General features: G+C 32.9%; 1 protein-coding gene and 1 long non-coding RNA gene across 2 annotated transcripts; one reads left to right on the forward strand and one right to left on the reverse strand.

Annotated features, from left to right (window-relative positions):
- Positions 1–9,629: 9,629 nt before the first annotated feature.
- Positions 9,630–11,288, reverse strand: sox32 (SRY-box transcription factor 32). Its single transcript, NM_131851.1, is given in 2 exon segments — positions 9,630–10,509; positions 10,961–11,288. Coding segments are annotated over 2 exon segments (924 nt in total). The 5' UTR covers positions 11,274–11,288; the 3' UTR covers positions 9,630–9,898.
- Positions 11,289–18,717: 7,429 nt separating this feature from the next.
- Positions 18,718–22,017, forward strand: LOC147843216 (uncharacterized). The gene is made up of 3 exons (XR_015496347.1): positions 18,718–18,883; positions 18,935–19,062; positions 20,483–22,017. It is a non-coding gene; the product is annotated as an uncharacterized LOC147843216 (long non-coding RNA).
- The last annotated feature ends 845 nt before the right edge of the window (positions 22,018–22,862 follow it).

The following is a 22,862-nucleotide window of genomic DNA, read 5'->3' on the forward strand; positions in this document are numbered from 1 at the left end:
CCTGCAAGGATGTTTCTAGAAAGCCTAGTAAGAGCTTGATTAGCTAGTTCAGGTGTGTCTGACTGAGGTTAGAACTAACCTTTGCAGGATACAGGCCCTCCAGGACCATGTTTGTGCATGCATTCATTCATTCATTGATTTATTCACTCATTTATTCATTCATTCATTCATTCATTTTATTTTTGGCTAAATCACTTTATTAATCCGGAGTCGCCACAGCAGAATGAATAGCCAACTAATCAAGCCCATGTTTTACGCAACAGATGCCCTTCCAGCTGCAACTCATCTCAGGGAAACATCCACACTCATTCACACTCATACACTATGTACAATTTAGCCTACCCAATTCACCTGTACTGCATGTCTTTGGACTGTGGGAGAAACCGGAAGAGGGGTCTGGATGCAGACCTGGTGCATGGCAGATTGCACTGCACCAGGTCTGCAGCCAGACCCCTCTCGGAGAATGTGCAAACTCTACACAGAAACGACAACTGACCAAGGCTCGAACCAGCAACCTTCTTGCAGTGAGGGGACAGCACCTACTGCGCCACTGTGTAGTGCAGTTTGGGCACCCATTTCTGTATTACAGTACATTAATCTAGGTTTACATTGTTGTTTTTGCATTTCTTTTTTGTAAACTCTCTGACTTCAATTATTGGTACATAAATATCACTTAATAAATAAATAAATAAATAAATAATAAATGATAAAATAATAATAAATGAATGCATGTCAAATAACTGTGAGAGCAACCTAATTGTAATGCTTTTCAAGTCTTTCTTACAATATGTAGTGATTTTGTGAACAGAACAAAAACAAATACATCAAAATTAATAACATCACATTAAGTTGACTGAGACAGGCTGGTGGAGAAATTACCTTATCCCTGTTTTATTTTCAAATTTCCCATATTTTTATTACATTTTTGAAAAAAAATTCTAGTAGAGTTGTGCTTCTGCTAATGTTTGAATAAACCATATGTTTATACTTGTTTTTTATGTAAATGTAACTGCTTTACTAAAACCTACATTTAACATACGCCTAGTTCCTACTTTTACATTCTCATTATACTCCAAAAGTGTTGGGGTAGAGTTTAGATATGAATATATGTAATATCCAAGATAACACAAGACCGAGCCATTAACACTGTACTGTATGTAAATGTTAAGACCACACACAGTTAAGGTTATTTGGAGTATAAAAATACCAGCAAGATCAAAGACACACATACTGGCCTCTCTCCACCCACATACACACACTAAATAAACACACAACCTGAGCAGAGGAAGTGCTAAAAGCTGAGATCTAAAGTGTATTTTATCATTGCCCTAAAAGAAAATCTGATTTCCATGTTAAACCTGAAAAAATAAATTGTGCCTAATATACAATACTAAATTGTGCATAATAACACTAACTAACCTTCAATAAACATTGCAGGTTTAAGTGAAATGTAACACAAACCTGATTTGTTCAGTTTAGCTTATAAACTAATAAGCTTTATTTACCTCCTTAATCTACCTTCCTGCATACCTCCTCTACAACCTTGATCAAACACACCTGTTTTTAATTACCAAGTGCTCCTGGGGTCACCACAGCGGAATGAACCACCAACTTATCAAGCATATGTTTTACTTTCACCTGCGACCCATCACTGGGAAACATCTATACACACTCATTCACACACATTCATTACAGTCAATGTGACTGTGCGGCCCATGTGACATAATCTGCAGCCCATGGTTCTTTTCTTTATTGACATTGGGCTGACCCAATCTCAAACTTCCATGTTGGGCTCTGTGTAGCGTGCAACATAGGAATGTATTTGTCAAAATAGTCGAGAGTCATGCCTGTTTCTCACGCGTGGTATAGCAGGAACGGCAAGCAGGCATTTGAATTTTGCGTCTGCACTCTGCAGCGTAGCACAGATCAATATATTCCTGTCTATTCTATCTAGTCACCTTTCTATCTGTCCATATAAATATACTTTTTTCTTTTTATCTGCACCCTGGCCCGCGGCAATTTCCTCCTATGCTGTTTCCTTAACCTGCAAGTCTTTGTTTTACAAATTATAAAAAAATGTCTGCTTCTTAAGCTCTATAAGGAGGGTCATTCATGTATTTTAAGATGCACTTGGTCAGAAGACAATCGCATGCGATATCATGACATAGTGTTTTTGATTGTCAGCATGATGTAGGCTTATAGTGATAATAATATTTATACAATATGGTTATAATGATATTTATACATGACCAAACTAGTGTGCAACCTGTGCAACTTTTTTTTTTTACATTTAGTTTTGTAGTTCGGGCCCAAACAAATATTTGTTGCATTTCTCAATTGTTTAAGTTCATTTGATTGACAATGAAAAATCTTTTAGCTACATTTGATGTTTCATTGTTGAGTTAAACATTTTTAAGGGTCTCTGATACATTGCTTTTATTATTTATCTTTATTTTATTAATCAACATTAAATGTGTGCGTCAGCAAGCAGTTTTCATTATGTTCATTATTTATTAGGCTCCCTCAAAACACACAGGCACCCACATTTCCAGTGTAGATTTTAATTTTATTATGATAATAAATAAATAATAAATAAATAAAAAATGTAAGTTTTTAATTTGTCAACTCTCGTTATTTCCTATATATGGCTTTTGCGCTTTTATTGAATGGAAGTTGGTAAACATATTCAAGGGCGTGCACAGATGGGGAGCATTTAGATTGATGTAGTGAGCCGCTCTAGCCCAAAGTGCCAGGGCTGATTTCTTTGTCCCAGTCCAGCCCTGCAATGAGTACAATTGTTTGTATTCAATACTTCATTATTATTATTATTATTATTATTATTATTATTATTATTATTATTATTATTATTATTATTATTATTATTATCATCATCATCATCATCACCATCATCATTATTATTATTATTATTATTATTATTATTATTATTATTATTATTATTATTTTCCATATCTGTAATTCCTGTATTTTGGCATTTTTTTGCAATCCACTTAGAATGCAACATGAAAATACTTTTTTTTCTTTATTGGCATTGATTGTTTTAAAATTCAAATGGCATTAACATGCCTTTGTTTTTATTTCTGTAGTAAATATGGCTGTCAAGCAGGATCTTGATGCTTTATTGTGGGTATGTTGCTTATATGAAGAAATCTGTGTTACAAGTTAAACAAAAATACAAATAAACAATTGTTTTTTTTAATTTAAATAGTTTTTGTCTTGTGTTTACATTAATTTTACATTCAAGTAGCCAAAATTACAATTTTCAGTCTTTAAAATGCGATCAATCGTGACTGATTTTAAAAAGTGTGATTAATTAGTTCATTTTATTTAATCGATTGACAGCACTAGTTTAGATATTTGCACACAATAGCATATCACCATGAGTCTTCAGTCTATAATAGCATGAAGAGTATCGTTATCCAGTTCACTTTGTTTATGACAGTTCCAAGAGTTATAAATAATCATTTGGTTATTACCAAATTAATTTATGTGTTTAACAGATACTAAACTAATGAATAGTTTTGGAGTAGAGCTGCTAATAAATTGAAATGAATTCGACATTATAATTTAAAAGCTGCAATTCTTGTCCAGGAAGCACAGCTCTGTGATCAGTAGTAAATCTCCTCTGAAGGCCAATGGGCGCTCTTGCTCAGAAACTGCAAATACACTCCAAAGAAAACTATCATTGATTCAACCTAACTACTAATCACACAACTGCAGGATCATCTCACAGAATGATTCATTTTAGACACTACACACAAGTCCACTTCAAAAATCCATTTCAGACATTCCTGCTTAGTCTTTGATTTTTCAGGTGTCACCACAGCAGAGTGAATTGTTCAGATGTTTAATGCTGCGAATGCCCTCTCTAGCTGCAACCCAGCACAGAGAGTACACTAATTTGTGAACCTCCAGAACTGGGAACTCTCTCTCGTTCACACACAGACTCATACAACACGGTCGATTTAGTTCCATCCATTTGGACAGGGGGAAACTAGGGGAACTTGGCATCCTAAGCAAAAACTGGGACAACATGCAAACTCCACACAGAAATTCCAGCTGGCCCAGCCGGGACTTGGACCAGAGACCTTCTTGCTGTGAGGTGCCAGTGCTAACCACTAAGCTTTTAATCAGCCAAAAATTAAAAATTAAAACATGCCACAATCCCATGCCACATAACTCAATACCCTCCTGGTCTCTCTTTACAAATTTAGTTACAGACAGAATTAAACAATCAAAAGCTTTTGATGCATTTTCTTTACTGTCACTTTGACAGAATCTTCTTTAAAAATAATTCTGAAAAATCCAGTTCATTACTCAAAAGATGCTCAGTTAGCTGATTGATCATTATAGTAATCATCATTAGATTAGTGCATTATAATGATAAAATAAAACAACAGCATATGATTAAATTTAGCTCTCAGTGTGTGTATAATGTGCTTCAGTATAATTTACGCTTTATTAAAGTTAAGACCTTTTATCACACATTCTATAGAATGCATATTGTTTGTTTACACACACACACACACACACACACACACACACACACACACACACACACACACACACACACACACACACACACACACACACACACACACACACATTGTTGCATCTAAAGTAGCACACATGCACTTTAAAGTTTATATTTTGAGAATGCCAGCATGCACACAGCAGCCATGTGTACATTAAAATATAAATTGTACATACATTGTAATTTTTCAGGCCGGACACTTACTTTTGTTCCAAGTTTGTAACAAACTTTTAAAACCAGCAGAACATTTATCAGGGTCTCTGCCTCGTACTTTTCATTGCAGAGCTTAATTAGATGCAATGTCAGAATGATCTGTTGATTAGACTTACAGTTTTTCTTGTTTGCTTTGACCTGGTTAACTAAACTAGGTTCCACTTCATTTTCATTATCACTATTCCAGCAGAGCAGAAGACCGGTCTTGCAAATGTGTAAACCCTTTCTCATTGGGTTGACACATTTTCCCCACCATTTTTCCAAACAGTTAACACAGATTTCATTCAAGCAGTCCAATCTTCATTGTTTTAGCTATGGTAACCAAACAGAAACTGTCTATTCCTAACCATTAGAAACTACCAAGATCAGTATGAATTCACTGAAGCACCGGTTTGACACTCCTTCACACAATTCTTCTATTAGCAATCAGTCTGCAAACATTAAAAATGGTGGAAGGTCTGTGTTGTTCTGTACCAGCATGGTTGGAGGAGGTCAATAGTGGCTATGTCCTATACTCCCAATAGATTTGACTGTATATTGGTTGACATGTGTTTGCTCTAATATTTACATTATTTTATTACTTTTTTCATTTTTCTGCAAGACAAAAAAAAAAAAAAAAAAAAAAAAAAATATATATATATATATATATATATATATATATATATATATATATATATATATATATATATATATATATATATATATATATATATATATATATTTTTTTTTAACGTTATTTCAATATAAGTTTAATCAAAGCATTTCTTATTCTGGATCCAATTCTTTACAAAAAGGCAAATTTGACAGCCCAAATAGAATTCACACTGAGTTTTGTGTTTTGTTTTTTGTTGTCCATTGTCTAATAATTAATTGAAAGAGCTCATATACTTGTTTGCAAGTTGTGTTGTTTGAAGGTAAAACTAGCTTTTGTTGCATATTTTAAATGTTTTGACACGGTATGTGCATTTTGCAAGCATAATGTTTCATTTTGACCATGAGGCCGCTGTTTAGGCCTGTGTGTTAACTGTTTTGAAAATGTGGAATATCAGTTGACGGCTGCATCAAGGCAAACAAGAAAAACTGTAACATGTCCTGCATCAAGGACAATCAAGTTTTTATAATGTTTTAGTCAGTAGGCAAGTGTAACACCCCAATATAGACAACAACAATAAAAAAGTCCTTGAAATCTTAAATCCAACAAGAACTCAAACATTTGTTTCCTGCTAATATTTTGTAGGTTTTGCCATTTCAGGCTTTAGCAAATTTCTCATAAAAACATCTAAGTCAGTGTTCAATTTGAGTCATCACCTGCTGGTAACAGGTAATGTCATATTTTACAATGTAGTACAGCTAGCAACATATTAATGCTAAGCACCACAATACACAAAGTACAAGTCAGTTCAAGTCCTTGACTGAATACATCTATTCTGTTGAGGCCATAATAGGAAGTGTAGTACATCTAAATATCTTATGAAGATTTCTTCCATATCAAGTGATTAGACACATGATCATTAAAAGGCCAGTCTAAATTTTGATTCTGTTCGGACATCTTTTTTTTTCATTTCCCTTTTTCAAAATACTTCAAAATTCTTTTATGCATACTGAATTTTCCACTCAAGTAATATTAACACGTCCGAAGCATTCCTGGAATGTTGGAGCGGTCAGCTTATCAGAACAGGATCATTTCTGAGAAGAAAATTCCATATTTTGAACAAATATTACAACAGTTCAGAATCAATATTACAAATGCCAGATTTTATACAGTGTGCATCCTTTATAGTGTGTAATGATTGCATAATTCTGATTAAATTCATTCTCATTAAATAAACTTTTACTATTTTTACCAGTTTTGGGTCACATAAATGAAGATCGTTTTGCATGAAATTAAAACTGCATGAAAAAAGCTGCTAAATACACTGAACTAACATTCAAAATTTATTTGAAAAGTAATTTTATTTCAAAATCAGTTCTGCATCATTAAACATTTTTGAATGCTGTAATTCTTTCTCCATTTCAAACTGTCTTACAGGACTACGCCTTTAAAATTGTTGTAGGCTACTCAGTGAACATAAAAAATGGATAAAAAACAACTCCAACACCAACATTATAGGTCTTAGAGAAATATAATCTGGTAACAAGTTATTTTGAGGTGTACTTGTTACACATTAGCATTACTACACTAATATACATCATACATAAAGCCATGCAACTAAACAAACCCTCATCTTATTTATAATCATATTGTAAGATCATAGTTAATTAAAAATATACACTGGAACTAGGGCATTGTAAAATAAAATGTCACCCATAATCTTTGAAGCATTATTTTTACAATTTCATCAAATGTAAGTCTTGTTGTATATAGTTTGGACCATCTGTGATTGTTATTTTTTGCTCAAATTTTTTATTTTTTTTATTTTTGCTCTCACACATATTTAAAGTCTTAGATAATATGACCAATATATCAGTATTTAAACAATTAAATATATGATGTATAAATTTTAACTGGAGTGATTAAAACAGATTTCCCACGCTTCTTGAAAGTATTTAAAAGTATTTTAGACATATGGATTCAAGGTTTAGGAAGTACTTAAAAACAAACACAGGTCCTTGAAAGTGCTTGAAGTAAATTTGAAATTAAATTTGTGTATAGTTTTATTTTAACAAATGTACTCAGTTGTCAAAGACAGAAAAAAACTAGATAATTCTTAAATTTACAATCTTAATATTGTATGTTGAATATTGTACAATAACCATTGACAAATAAGTAACCACATTTGACTCAGCAGTATTGAATTCAACAAATTTTATTAAAGTTCTTTGAACATGACTTTTCTAAACGATCAACATTTTTGATAATTATTCTGGCATTTTTTTATGTAAATTATAAGTGCAAGTGAAATGTTAAGAACAGTAAGACCTTTTATGGCACTACATACGCTCATTATATAAATTACACAGGTACTTGATTTAAAATGAATGGTTCTTTAAAAAAAGTTCTTGAAAGTCCTTGAAAAGTGTGGGAACCCTGTTTAAATGACATGCATTGAATAGCTGCTTTAGTATTTTTGGTATAGCCTATATTTTACTATATTTGTAAGTATATTTCAAGTTGGAATTGTAGTTAAAACAACATAAAAATAAGTTTTTATTTTATATACAAGAATAAAGAATGAGAAGTTACTTTTCATCTTGTCAGTGGGTATCACTGTCGTCTCACAGCAAGAAGGTTGCTGGTTCAAGCCATGGCAGGGTCAATTGGCATTTGTGTAGGCTAGTTTGCATGTTCTCCCTGTGTTCGCGTAGGATTCCTCCGGGTGCTCCGGTTTCCCCCACAGTCCAAAGACATTTGCTATATAGGTAAATTGGGTACGGTGAAATTGGCTGTTGTGTATGTGTGTAAATGAGTGTATATGGGTGTTTCCCAGTGATAGGTTGCAGCTGGTAGAGCATCCGCTGCGTAAAACATATGCTGGATAAGTTGGCGGTTCATTCTGCTGTGGCGACCCCTGATTAATAAACGGGCTACATCGAAAAGAAAATGAATGAATGAAAGTTACTTTCATGAGTTTCATGGGTGCGCACAACAGTAACGTAATGCAGAAGCTTAGGAGAGCAGTCCTAGAACCGCATAATTTTGGTGACAGCTCCATCTACTGCATGGGGGAAACGTCAGTTAATGAATGAACGAACAAAGGAATGAATGAAATGCATACCAGTTTTAGCGAGAATATTAAAAAAGTTAAAGAGAAGAGTATAAATGTCCAAATGTAATTGACAATAAATGTAAACCTGGATACAGAGAGCTGCAGTACATCTACAGTTATTATTATACTACTTCCGGATTATTTGAGATGATTTGGATTAAAAAGAATATGTGTTAAAATAAATAAGAAATGTTTCAATATTAGACTGATCATGTCATATAACTATTTACTGTTTTAAATGTAATTAAATATGGGTATAATTAAATGTTTAGTTATTAAAAATTTCAATTGTTAGCTGCTGCTACAGCAAAATTACCAATTACTGTTTATGAAACCAAATATAAATATTTTTTTTATAAGTTATCAAATAAATAAATGAATAAATATTTTGTTATTTTATGTGATAATAAATAAAAATATATAATAAGATACAAATAAATGAAAAGTAAAAGTGGAACAAAAAAAAAACTTTTTTGTACCAATGATAAACAAATTTCCATTGCAGGCAATTCAAAGAACTAAAATCCTAATCAGTGCAGGTTTTCTGACTTAGGGATGAACCTTTAAGATTTTACATGACAGCCCGACCCTTAAACTTGGCACCCCAGTAAAAAACTGGATGATGAAAATACTCATGATAATGTGAAAGAGCTACACATGAATGTGTGCTTGGTTGATCTTGCCATTAAACTACAAATCAGCATTAATTCACGGAGTCTCACCCTCCACCCGTTTAATCAATATTACAATGCAGAAATGTCTGTTTAAAACCAAGATGACTGAAGACAAACTAAACATTGCATCAAATTAATATTGCTACTTGTGAATATTTTTATTTGTTTATATTTTATTTCCAAGACAATATGTTTGTTATTAGTACTTAGTAGGAGGCTACAATTAAAAACATATCCAGCACTGAATATAGGCATATTAAGTAAGAGTTAGGAAAATAGTTTTTATTTTGGACTTTTAGTGGTGGGATTGTTGCCTGAAAAATATTTAATAAGTAGACTGTGGGTTATGATCACCAAGTTGTATTCAGGAATTTATTTTATATATAGTGCTATTGCTATTATTTAATAGTTTTTTTTTTTTTATAAATAATATTTATTGATGAATCCATTTTCCAAACAACAATTGAAATAATTAAAGTGATGTATGTATTGACATATTCATTTATTTACATCATTTGAAAGATCATTTTTTCACATGTAAAAAAAATCAATACAAACTGGTCAAGTTAACAACTTTATCATTACATTTACTGTATGTCAGCAAATATTTTGCATTAGATATTATAAATAATCTATGTTTATCATACAAATAGTACCTGTGTTAAAGTAAGAAATTGTTTCAGTCAAAAAACAAAATCAGCAGCAATCTGGATGGAAGCAGCAGTCATCATTCAAGTGTTCATCAAATGTTTTCACTTTTTGCTGTGGTCCAAAGTCTGTGCTGGATTGAGGTACTGGTCAAATTCACTGCGATCAAGCTGGTCCAACATGTCTGATCTCACCTGTTCTAGATAAAACTCCAGAGAAGGTCCACCCAAACACAGCACACACGCACAACCCTCCGTTCCCCACCTATCATGGAGCTCTACAGCGCTCTGCTGGACAGAATGCTGTGAATACAATAGTGACTCTGAGTAAGCAGACCGTGGCAGATGCACATTAGACAAGTTCATTGAAGTCGCGCCACCATGAAACACGTTTCCACTTGATGATGTTGCCTCGAAGTGGTATGATGAAGAGTGGTTTTCAAATGAAAACCCATTGTGGGGAAGCCTATATGAGTTTATTTGATTGTAGGGCCGCTGAGGGGCTTGACCTTGAAACATATAGCTGAGATCAAAGGTGGCATTTGGAGAGCTGACGTTCTCACTTGAAGGCATCTTGCTGCACCGCTTGTTGCACTTTCGTCGACGGGGCCGGTATTTGTAGTTAGGATAGTCAATGGTATGCTGGATCCGTAGTCTTTCTGCTTCTTGCATGTACGGACGCTTATCTGCCAGAGACATTGCTTTCCATGTCTTGCCTAAAAAATAACAATACGAAAAGTTTTAGTTTAAACAATATAAGGTCATTGTTATTAGAACTTCTTTTCTTGTCTTAAAAGGATAGTTCAGCCAAAAATAAATTTTTTTCCACTTCTCATGCTCATCCTTCACTTGTTTCTTTTAGTTTCTTCTGTCGAACACAAAGGAAGATATACTGAAGAATGTGGAAAAGTAGGCTATAAGTCATTATTGACCTTACAGCGTTTTGTTCTTACTTTGCATGTGAACTGTTTTTTTAACATCCTATTTTGTGTTCAACAAAAAAAGACATGCATAAAAGTTAACCACTTGAGTGTGAGTTTTTTCTTTTTACTTTTAAATTGTTGTGTAAACTATCCTAATAATAACTAAACAATGTACACTGGACCATTTCTGCCCTAATAGACAGGATGCTTTTAATAAAGCTCAAGTTAAAGTTTTTCCACTCACCAAGTATTTTGCTGAGGTCAGTGTTCTCCAGGTCCGGGTTTAGCTGCGCAAGGCGTCTGCGCTCCTCTTTCGTCCAGATGATGAACGCGTTTAAAGGGCGTCTTACTCGAGTTTCCACGGGCGCTTTCGCTTCGGGACTTGAGCAGCTGGATTCAGACCCGACAGACACCGGGCTTAATGGGCCCGACGCGGGGCAGTGGGCCGTCCTGCGCTGTTTGTCGTTCTGATGTTGCAAATAGTGGCACTGCTGAATTTCAGGCATCCTTGTGGTGTGTCTCATTTCAAGGTCAGGGAGCATCCGGTCGAGATACATGCTGTTTTGCGTCCAATGAGAAGTTCGTCCTGGTCCAGCTCAAAGATCGAGGCTTTAAAATGGCTGTGGACCAATGGGGGCGCGGAGGAGTGGATTAAAGGTGTGAAGCGTGAGAAGTTTCACCTTGGTGATAAAACCTATGTCTTCGTTGCAAACGAAATACAATAATAATAAAAAAAAAAAATAATAATAATAATAATAATAATAATTTATAAATCAATAGAAACACATTTTGAACAGTTAAACTGATGTAACTGAGTCAAAATTTTAACAAAGTCTAAAAAAAAAAAAAATGAATAATTGTTGGTTGAAGTTGCTGTTTGCTTGCTTAGTTCAAATTTGACTGATATTAAGTTGCTTGCTTAGTTCAAATTTGACTGATATTAAGTTCTGGAATTTTTTTTAAATGTACGGTTCATTCCTCTGTGGGACCCCTAATAAAAGCATGGCCTGATCCAGATAGTAAGGGCTTGTTTGTGCTTATTTAATATGTAATTTAATTTAACAATAAAACACATCTTTTCAACTTTTCTAAAAGGGTCAGGAGAAGTTTACTCTCGCATACAGAAGCCTATCAAATCACATAGCATCAGACTACGTGCTGCATTGAACCTTCTCCAGATAAACTTATGTTTAGCTACGCCCACAGGACACTGGCCACTATGCAATGACATGAATAAATCGAGAAATCTCATTTCAACCCTTCGTAAAATGTTTGTTCTCCAGGAGGCTATTGTAGCCAATAAGAGGGATGTTTTGATAAAGTGACTGTTTAGCTATGCCAAAGTCCTTGATAATTAATGTTTATCAAAAAAACAAACCAAGTGACCATAAGTAAAACAGAGAACACAGAACATAGCCTACACACACTGTAAAAACGCTTGTACAAATCCTTCATGTCGTCCCACACAAATGAATTAAGTTACCTTGACCGTTTTTTTCTAATTTAAGTGGATTAGATATAAAACAATTAAGTTATCGATAAAAACTTAAGAATTTTGTTTTAATAAATTTTAAATAAGGACTTTGAACAAGCAGCAAAAATTGTTTTTAAAGTGCTTAGTGAGTTTAACCCTTAAAACCTTCAGCATTTTTCGATTTTCAAAAAAAGTAATTCTGCATAGAGAGAGAGAGAGAGAGAGAGAGAGAGAGAGAGAGAGAGAGAGAGAGAGAGAGAGAGAGAGAGAGAGAGAGAGAGATGTTATTTATTTATTGGCTAGATTTAAAATAAACCAAAACACACAAAAAATATTAAGTGATGATTCCTCGGATTTACAATTTTTTTTAAAGGAAAGTTATTATAAACAATTTTTGGGTTGAATTTAAACAAATAAATTAAGTTAAACATTAAGTTTATTTTGTTTGCTTAAATTTAACACATAAATTGTTTGCAACGATTTTGCAGACATCATTTTTTTCAGTGCAACTGGCGTAAAATTTCAACAACAGGCAACACAGCTCACAGACTTGCCACTGCAGTCTGGTGCACCTGTTGTGCCCGTGTGTAGTGAGAGATACGAGCTGAATGAATACCCTCCAGCAGTCAGCTTTTGCAGCCGTAATAGAATCATGAAAAGCTTTGACACCTTGATTAAACACAGACTCGTCTGATCAGAAATAGTCGCGCAGTTAATTCAATGACTGCAGTGATCAAAGTTTAGATTTTATCTTGCGGTCTGGCTCATGGCGCAGCAGCGAAACCTGTGGCCTGGCTTTGACAAAGCTAAGAGAGGGCTGGTCGTTAATCGATACGATCTGAGCATAATGCATGTTAGACAGTCTAATGATACTGGAGTTAATCGAATTGAAGTCGAGCGTCTTGCTTTATCATTTGCCTCACGAGACCTACATGATTGAGTATTTGTTAATTGGAGACTAATTCGATCTTCTGATGATTATGATGAAAAGCTGTTCAGCCTTGCTTATCTGAAAAGTAAAACCATATTAGGCTATACAAGAACAGCATGGCAATAAGAATAATATAAATAATATGAACGCGATTTATGGGACCTTTTGATTTTGTTTAACCTAAATATAGCCTATCAAAAACGAAAATCTACAAATCTTAAACACACGGCGTTTAGCTTATTTAGTTGCTCTGTTTTAACTGCGGCTTCTACGTCCAAATAAATTAAGAAACGACATTTTAAAAAAGCTTAAGAAAAAATAAACCAAAACTCAAATCAACAACCTCCTGTCTTTAAATGTCAAAATGGGAATACACTTTGCAGAATGCATAATTTACATATGAATTGTGCGAAATGGCCACTATACCAATAAACATGCGTCTTTTGTGTCTTAATGCTTACACTAATAAATGATTCCTTTTTTTCAGTAAACCTTGGTCACACTTTTTTAAACTGTTAGATTTACGAGTGGAATCCACATCTGAGGATAAAACGTGTGACTGTGCTGTAGTTAGGAGTGATAATGGTGTTAGTTAATTAGTTTGAGCGACTCAGCGTGATTACAATAATGTTAGTTTCGGTTGTTTTCCGAAGTCCAAAAAATAAAATAAAATTTTTTTTTAATTGTTTAGGCTTAAATGAACTGGTTCTCAGCCTCCAACACATTTCGACAAAACACCTTATTAGGAAATATTTTATTGTTTTTTTTTTTTTATTTATGATTTTAGACCTATAGTTAATTCACAGGTAAATGTAACCCTGGGACACAAAACTAGTTGCAATAACCAAAAATACTCTCAATGAGTCAAAAAATAAATAAATAAATAAATAAATAAATAAATAAATAAATAAATAAATAATAAAAAAAAGCCTAGGATTTGAGCCTCTTTTTTGGCTCAAATCCTATTAATAAATTATCTAGTGTCCTGAAAATATTTTATAAATTTCCTATTGTAAATGCATCTAAACTTACATTTAGATTTGACGCAATTTTCACAAATAGGCCTAACTGGAGCATTTTCAAAACTCTTAGAACTTACATTAAAACATGCACCTTTTCCCAAATATTTCAATACTCAGAATTACAAAATTTCCCTTTCACTTCACAAAATAAGTTTCATACGTAGGCTATATATTTAATCAGCCTTTCATAACACTATCAAACTTTTGATTGTGCATTTCTTATCATTCAGTAATACATTTGTTTATCAATTAATTCAAATGATCTTTATCCTTAAGCAATGAATTTATTATGTATTAAGATTTTCAACTTGTGTGGTTGTTGTCTGATAATGTTTACGTTATAAATGTTTGCTTGTATAAGTAAACAACCTGATGTGTTCTTTTGAACACACTTTTATTTAAATTTTTAAATATAGATATTAATTAATTACACATCACAATGCTCTTGTGTTCTGAAACAATGACTATGTACTATAATGCTACTACACTGAAATCATGAAAGAATGGCTAGAGGTTTTGCAAGTGTGATCTTATAGATTTGTCCTAGGAAATTTAAAGATGCACACCTTACTCATGAAAATAGCACCAACCGAATTTGTATTATCCCTCAGATTTCAGAAATTCAAATAGTTTTATCGCAGCCAAATATAGTCTATTTTATATATATATATATATATATATATATATATATATATATATATATATATATATATATATATATATATATATATATATATATGTATATACTCAATAAAAAACTACACTAATGGTTTTGTGGTCTAGGGTCACATGTAATCTAACTAGGCCAGGGACTGTCTTATAGTCTATTTATTTCTAAAAGTGATAATCTTGGGTTATTGTTTCAATAACATTTTACTGCTGTTATTTTGATATGGGACAGAAGGTAAAGAATGTGTATGACCAGGCAATTCCTGAGAATCGGCAAACAGGGTACAGCATCAAACTACAAAAAAATTGTTCATTGGATTGACAAAATGTTTTAAGGTAAGTGGTTGAAAACAGTGTATATGAGCTGACTTTAAACAAACAAATTAGGTTGAACATTACTAAATTTAATGTTTAAATTGAGCACAAATATATATATTTTTTGTTTTGTTTATATGTTAAAGTCTCAATACCTATTTGGATCCAGATTAAAATTTAGTTGGGTAATGCATGATGTGTTGCATCGGTAGGATCAATACGGGACAAGAGAAAGTATAATACCACACTCTTCAAAAATAAAAAGTGACCAGCATTATAAAATGTCTAAAAGCTATTTGATAGATAGTAAGCAATACTGATAAAGTCCTAAAAGGGGGGTCAAAAAATCGTAGAGATTAAATTGCGAATACAGCCACTTCCATACAGTGCTGTCTGATGGAGTACATTAAATAACCATTGTATACAAGTATTGTATTGGCTCAGTGGGTAGAATCAGATAACAAGCTTACAGTACTCAGTTCACACAGTCTTCTTCTCTCCTCCATCTGAAAGTCTTTCGAAGTGGACACACACGTGTGAATGTATTTCCAACGCCTCAACCTCAAACAGAAGTCAGTCAGCACAACACACACGCACACACACACACAGGATTACAAGACCCCTACTGGGACTTCTTGCTTACAGAGCCCTCATTAGTAAAATACAATGGCACTCCGCCCTTTAAAAGAACACACAAGTCCACCACTGAACAGAACTGTGAACAGAGTTGATCATTTCTGTAAAAGATGAATGTTAATTCATATACCTACACACTGAGATCTATATGGTGTTGATAGTTGTAATTAAGGCTTCATACAGTGTATTGAAGTTACTGTTAATTTTTATTTAATGGGAGAGGAGCCACAGACAGTGACGCAGTGGGTAGTGCTGGTTCGAGCCTTGGCTGGGTCAGTTGGCTTTTTTTGTGTGGACTTTGCATGTTCTCCCTGTTCGCGTGGGTTTCCTCCGGGTGCTCCGGAGTTTTGAGTCCAAAGAAATGCGGTACAGGTGAATTGGGTAGGCTAAATTGTCCGTAGTGTGTGTGGATGTTTCCCAGGGATGGGCTGCGGTTGGAAGGCCATCCGCTGCGTAAAAACAAGCTGGTTGAAGTTGGCAGTCCATTCCGCTGTGGCGACCCTGGATTGGTAAAGGGACTAAGCCAAAAGGAAAATGAATGAATGAATGTGGAGCCACAGACATCATTATAGAATCAAACTGTTTTAAGAGTTAAAATTCAATAATGAAGAGTTTAGATGAAAAAATCTCTAAATGCCATTTAATATTTTCTTCTAAAATTTGCATTTTTCTCCAACTCCTGTGTGTGAACTCAGTGATTTTACTTTTATAGTGACGTACATGTTCTATTCATTGGCTTTAAAATTAAATAACTGAACATAAATATAGGAAGCAAAGAAAAATCCTCATTTTAGGAGGGCATTTTAGATGGCATTTAGAAGTTTTTGCATCTGAACTCTTCATATATTCAATTCTGTAGATGTTCTGAATAGTTTTAAACTATGATTGTATGTTTGTTTTGATGGATGAATGCTATTACCTGTTATTTTTGTTTGTTTGTTAAACCGTATACTGCCTAATCTTGGCCAGGATGCTCTTTTAAAAGAGATTTGTAATCTCAATGTGCTTTATCTCAATGTGCTTCAATAATAATACAATACATCAGTGATTTTTTTCAAGCTTTGGACACCAGTGTTGGGGAAAGTTACTTTTGAAAGTAATGCATTGCAATTTCGAGTTACTCCCAAAAAAGTAACTAATTGCACTATAGTTACTTTTTATGGTGAGTCATGGGTTGCACTTTTGTGTTATTTTTTCTACCTGGCTGAGGCTTGATCTCTTTCAGAACTTGCAGGGTTTGTTTTTCTTTTTGTAACAGAGGAGCTCTGCAATTACCAATTCACTGTATAACATACCCTCTCATTTACCTTAAAAAATATATTTAAAATGCTCAATTAGGATAATGTTATCTTCTGAGAACAACCTGATCTCAGAGCTACACGTGTCATATAAACAGATTAATGTCTGATTAGTTATGTAAAACCGCTGTCCATTGAGACAATCTCTTTTTCCTTTTCTTTGATACTTTCAAAATAATGAATACAATCTCTCATTGAGTGTGTGATTCAACAGGACGACGTTCATTTTAATTGAGCAATTAACTTTTTGAAAAGCTAATAATTAAAATAAAAAGTTATTCACATTACTTTTTTAAAGTAACTTCAATAATATAACTTTTTTTAAAGTAATGCGTTACTTTACTCATTACTTTAAAAATTTAATATTATTTTGTCACTTGCATTACTTGTAATGCATACACCCACTGTTGGTCACACTTTTTTTTGTATACACTACCGGTCGAAAGGTTGGGGTCAGTAGGATATTTACATGTTTTAAAATAAGCTTCTCCTTCTCACTAAAGCTTCATTTATTTCAGCAAAAATACATTAAAAATTGTAAAATGCTATTGCACTATAAAATAACTGTTCAAAATACTGTAGAATTTAATAATTTATTTTAGTGATTTTAAAGATGAATTTTCAGCTTCATTACTCCAGTCTTCAGAGGCACATGATCCTCCAATATTAATTATTATTTATGTAATATTACTAAAAGCAATAATGTATGGAGTAATCCATTGAGAGTAAACTACATACAATAAGAAAGCAGTTACTTTAAATTTTTATAAATATTTAACCATTTTTTTTACATTTATTAAATGTCGCCTTCATTAGCAGAATAATTTTCTTAAAAAAAAAAAAAAAAACAGACCCCAAACTGTTGACCGGTAGTGTACATGTAAGAACAAGTAGTAATTTACTTATATAGCACATTTTTTTGACAACACACAATCAATGCTAATTAAAATAAAAAATCACCCAGCTAATAACAACTGATAACAACTAATACCTAAAAAAACCCCTCAACTTTCAAAAGGTAAAGGACGCAAGATACAATTTTAAAAGGTTTTTAAAAACAAGTTGGAGTGAGCCTAATGTGAGGTGGAAGCTTGTTCCAGCATTATCCAAAACAAGACAGGGATGTTATAACGCAGTGTGTGAGTTTGCATTCTCTGGTGAGTAAGTGATAAGTCTTTTATCAGAGCTGTCCATTGTTCAGTTCTCAGCTAACTGTGATCAACTACTGTATGCCACAGCAGGCGACTGCACTGTATTCTGCTCTTATTCTCACACCTACATCGCATAGACATTTGTCTCAGAGTTAAAATACACTTCAGTCTAAAACATCTAAATCAGGGGTGTCCAAACTTTATTGTATGAAGGGAAAAAAACAAATATCATTGGGCTTAAAAATACTTTGAAAACATTACTTTTTTTTAAATTAACTAATTAAATTACTTTAAAAAAAAACTAATGCTGTAAAATTCTAAACGATAACTTATTAAAATGAAAAAATATATATAATAATAATAAATAAATCATTTATAACAAAGTGGAGTTCAACTGCAGAATCTTCCTTTGCCTTCATTTGCTCACTGATGCATTCTTCTCTATGTTGGGTGAGAGTACGTACATTTAAAAAAAAAAAAAAAAATCTTATATACAACAAGACTTAATTACAACATTTCATTGAAACATTTCATATTTCAGTTTTTTTTTTTTTTTTTGTAGCTTTTGTAGCAATACAACAAACAAACAAAAATAAGTTTACTAAGGTTACTTAAAATAAGAAATCTCTAAACCATCCACCTCCTCTTAATTTTTCTTCTTCTCTCGGATGGTGGGCCAAATCAAACATTACCATGGGTCAATTTTGGCCTGCAGGCCCTAGTTTGGGCAACTCTGATCTAGATTAAAGGGACAGTTCACCAAAAAATGAAAATTCTGCCCCCATTACTTACTCATACTTACTTACTTATTTTATTTCAATACTGTTTTTGAATACATTTTCATTTTTGGGTGAATTCTCCCTTTAGGGCAAATAAGATTACAGAGACAACATGTGAAGATTTGTATATGCTTACAATCCAATACAACAAAACAATCAAATTTTAACTCTTAAAAGGTAACTTTTTTGTAGCAACATAAGACTAGCATAACAAGAAACATTTTGATCTATAGCCAAACTGTAAACTAAAAATTCACTCAACTTAAAATTGTAAGGCAACTTGCTGCAGAGATTTTTATTTTAGCTGACACAAATTGAGCAAGGTGCAGTACTTGGGTTAAAAATTAGTTAACTCAAAAAAAGCTGTGCAGCAAGTTGACTTATAATTTAAGGTTCAGTAAATTTTTCATTCATTCATACATTTTCATTCCTTTTAGTCTCTATTTGATAGGTCACCACAGCGTAATGAACCACCAAATACTCCAGCATATGTTTCACGCAGCAGATACTCTTCCTACTGTAACCCAGTAATGGGAAACACCCAAGCACTTTCACACACACACACACTCATACATTACAGCAAATTTAGTTTATTCAATTCACCTATAGCGCATGTCTTTAGACTGTGGAGAAAAACAGAGCACCGTGGAGGAAACCTACGCCAACATGGGGAGAACATCCACTCCACACGAAATGCCAACTGGCCCAGATGGTACTCGAACCAGTGACCTTCTTGCTGTAAGGTGACAGTGTTCATTTTAATTAGTTTCAGATTCTAGACTTAAAAAATATAAAAACTATAACAACATATAGAAGATTTTCACAACCACAAACGGCATTTGTAAAGTAAAATGATGAAATTAATGGATCTTTTAAAACGCATTTAATGATGAAAAAAAGCTTTTTAAGGGCCGCACTAACATTTATATTAAAAAAAAAAATCTGAATTATTTGATGTAACTTTAGGACAATAATATATATATATATATATATATATATATATATATATATATATATATATATATATATATATATATATATATATAGTCCCTTTCAGAATATATATACATATACATATATATATACATATATATATATATATATATATATATATATATATATATATATATATATATATATATATATATTATATCTATGTATATATTTATTTTGACCCCTGAAAGTCATGACAAGGTTAAATGTTTCTTGCGTTTTTTTAAATAAGTTAATAAGGTTTAAACTTGATTTTATACGAATTTCATCTTAAAAGTATTGTGGGCCTAAAAATTTAGATTTTGTCACTATTCTTTCACATTAAGTGATTTCAAACCTTTATGAGTTTCTTCCATCTGTTGACCACAAAATTAGATATTTTGAAGAATGCTGACATCCACAGATATTACGAAAGTTTTAAGCTTCCTTCAAAATACCTTATTTTAAGTTTAAAAAAACAAACTTAATTTCATAAGTAAGGTGTAAATTTACCCTCAGCACAGAATGAAAAAAATACTTTAAACAAGTTGAATCAAATGATAGACAAATTCAATCGGGTGAAGCAGTGGCGCAATAGTAGTGCTGTCGCCTCACAGCAAGAAGGTCGCTGGCTCGAACCTCGGCTCAGTTGGCGTTTCTGTGTGGAGTTTGCATGTTGCGTGGGTTTCCTCCGGGTGCTCCTGTTTACCCCACAGTCCAAAGACATACGGTATAGATGAATTAGGTAGGCTAAATTGTCCGTTGTGTGTGTGTGTGTGTCCATGTATGGATGGGTTGCAGCTGGAAGAGCATCCGCTGCGGAAAAACGTGCTGGATATGTTGGCGGTTCTTTCCGCTGTGGCGACCCCAAATTAATAAAGGGACGAAGCCGACAAGAAAATAAATGAATGAAATGAATGAATGAAATTCAGTTAACTGAATTATTAGACATGCAAATGTAGCTTGATAGAAATAACTAGAAAAAGGCAATGAAATATTATACATACAGTGTGGGAGAATTATATGGATACACCTTAATAAAACGGGAATGGTTGGTGATATTAACATCCTGTTTGTGGCACATTAGTATAATATATGTATATACTCAATAAAAAACTACACTAATGGTTTTGTGGTCTAGGGTCACATGTAATCTAACTAGGCCAGGGACTGTCTTATAGTCTATTTATTTCTAAAAGTGATAATCTTGGGTTATTGTTTCAATAACATTTTACTGCTGTTATTTTGATATGGGACAGAAGGTAAAGAATGTGTATGACCAGGCAATTCCTGAGAATCGGCAAACAGGGTACAGCATCAAACTACAAAAAAATTGTTCATTGGATTGACAAAATGTTTTAAGGTAAGTGGTTGAAAACAGTGTATATGAGCTGACTTTAAACAAACAAATTAGGTTGAACATTACTAAATTTAATGTTTAAATTGAGCACAAATATATATGACTTTATACGAATTTCATCTTAACCCCAAATTACCCCAAATTAATAAAATTAATAAAGGGACGCCCCAAATACCCCAAATTAATAAAGGGACGAAGCCGACAAGAAAATAAATGAATGAAATGAATGAATGAAATTCAGTTAACTGAATTATTAGACATGCAAATGTAGCTTGATAGAAATAACTAGAAAAAGGCAATGAAAAATTATACATACAGTGTGGGAGAATTATATGGATACACCTTAATAAAACGGGAATGGTTGGTGATTTTAACATCCTGTTTGTGGCACATTAGTATAAGTGAGGGGGCTTGTAAATAACTCATAAAAAAATAAAGTTATGTTAAAACCAAACACAAGTGTTATTAAGGTGTGTCCATATAAATGGCCCACCCTGTATTATACTTTTAGTGTATTTGTGGTTGTTAAGAGACAGCATAATCTATCTCTAATACACACAGTTAAAACCCCAATTATAGGCCCCTGTGAAATTTGTACTTTTTTCAAACATTGAAAGAAAATATGAACAGTTACATAAACCTAACATTTTTTAAATAATTAATTTTGAGCCAAAAAGAAAATAAATTAATAAATTTGTCTTTGCCATGAAAGAACACAGTATGTTACAAGCTATTTACTAACTTGTTTGCATGACACAACCATTTTCCTAAAATGCCATTTAAAGGCTTAACTGGTTAATTAGGTTAACTAGGCAAGTTATGGTAATTAGGCAAGTCATTTGATAACAGTCAAACAGTCGTTGGTTCTGCAGCCAATGAAAAAAAGGAGGCCAATAATCCAGTTTTTTGCTTTAAGCAGCTTAGCAGTTTTTATTTTAATTTTAATTCAGCCAAATTAAAATGTTTATAATTATGATGTATAATAATTAATAACATTTGCTCAAGAAAAAAATATCACATTAAATTTTGTAAAAAATGTCCTCTCCAATAAACATCACAAAAACTGAAAAAAGAGAGAAAAAAAAACTGGAGGGATGTACATTTTTATAACTATAAATATTTTTAACGCTGTCTCCTAATCAGTCCACGCAAAAAACAATATACTAAAGGTAAATGTTGTCACTGTATTTGATGGAACTCAATATCCACCTCTTTCGAAAGCCATACAAACATTAGAAAGAACTATAGATAATTGTAAACAAGAAAAATTCTAATACATTAACAACAAATTCGTAGTTATAACCTAATAAAAGCATTCGAGCATTATAAAGACAATATATAGAGCATTATACAGGCCATGTGTACACACACACACACACACGTCAGAATTATTACCCCCCCCCCCCCCCCCCCCCCCCTTAAAATTGTTTTTCCTTTTTTAAATATATCCCAGATGATGTTTAACTGAGTAAGGATATTTTCACAGTACATCTGATAATATTATAATATCATATAATATTTCTTCTGGAGAAAGTCTTA

Source organism: Danio rerio, chromosome 7, assembly GCF_052040795.2.
Source record: "Danio rerio strain M-AB ecotype USA chromosome 7, GRCz13ab, whole genome shotgun sequence".
NCBI lineage: Eukaryota > Metazoa > Chordata > Actinopteri > Cypriniformes > Danionidae > Danio > Danio rerio.